General features: G+C 58.8%; 1 protein-coding gene across 3 annotated transcripts in view; it reads right to left on the reverse strand.

Annotated features, from left to right (window-relative positions):
* The window catches only part of NOL4 (nucleolar protein 4), a 192,811-nt gene extending 192,204 nt beyond the window's left edge, over nucleotides 1-607 (reverse strand). For 2 of the 3 annotated variants that reach the window (XM_009639467.2, XM_009639466.2), the window contains exon 1: nucleotides 350-601. In XM_009639467.2, coding sequence (XP_009637762.1) covers nucleotides 350-595 — 246 coding nt within the window. In that variant the 5' untranslated portion in view covers nucleotides 596-601. Of the gene's footprint in view, nucleotides 1-349 lie in introns of all 3 variants that reach the window. The other variant, XM_035894938.1, reaches the window with a different exon arrangement.
* Nucleotides 608-713: the final 106 nt, after the last annotated feature.

Here is a 713-nt window from a genome sequence, read left to right on the forward strand (position 1 = left end):
CACACACGGGGGAACACGGAGGGGGACACACAACGACGACGAGGAGGAGAACGACACCGACCCGCGGCAGGGTGGTTTTTGCGCACGATCGCTTTAAATAAAAAGGACCCACAAAGAGCTCGGCGGTGTGTAATGTGACAGGCAAACGCAACATGGTGATGATGACTTGGGGGAAGAGGGAGGAAGGAGCCTGCTGTGGCTGGGTGCCGGGCAAACGCAACATGGTGATGATGACTGGGGGGAAGAGGGAGGAAGGAGCCAACTGTGGCTTGCGGCTCCCCTGCGCCTCTCGCTCCCGGAGCGGGCTGCAGCGGCCGACATAGAACAAGGAAGACAATTCTCTACTAACCGTGGTTTTGACTGGCACGTACAGCACTTGCTTCCCTCCTCCAGCACCACCACTGACCTCGTCCGAGTTGCCGAGCTGGAAGCCTTTAGATTTGACCCAGAATTTGAATTTGGCATTATCCGTGGAGCTCGACTCGGAGCCGTTCAGGAGCTGGACGATCCGGTCGTATTTTTTACGGGTCACCGTCTTGGTTTTTCCTGAGTCCCCGTAAGTCCTGAGACACCAGTCTTGAAACTGGCGGTACATGTCCCGGTCGCTGCTCTCCCTAATCTCCTAGTACACACCCGCACACATGCACACGCCGGGGCGCACACACCCGCACACCCGCCCGCACACCAGGCACACACCCGCAGGCAGGAGCGGG

Source organism: Egretta garzetta, unplaced genomic scaffold (assembly GCF_000687185.1).
Source record: "Egretta garzetta isolate BGI_Z169 unplaced genomic scaffold, ASM68718v1 scaffold35, whole genome shotgun sequence".
NCBI classification, from domain to species: Eukaryota; Metazoa; Chordata; class Aves; order Pelecaniformes; family Ardeidae; genus Egretta; species Egretta garzetta.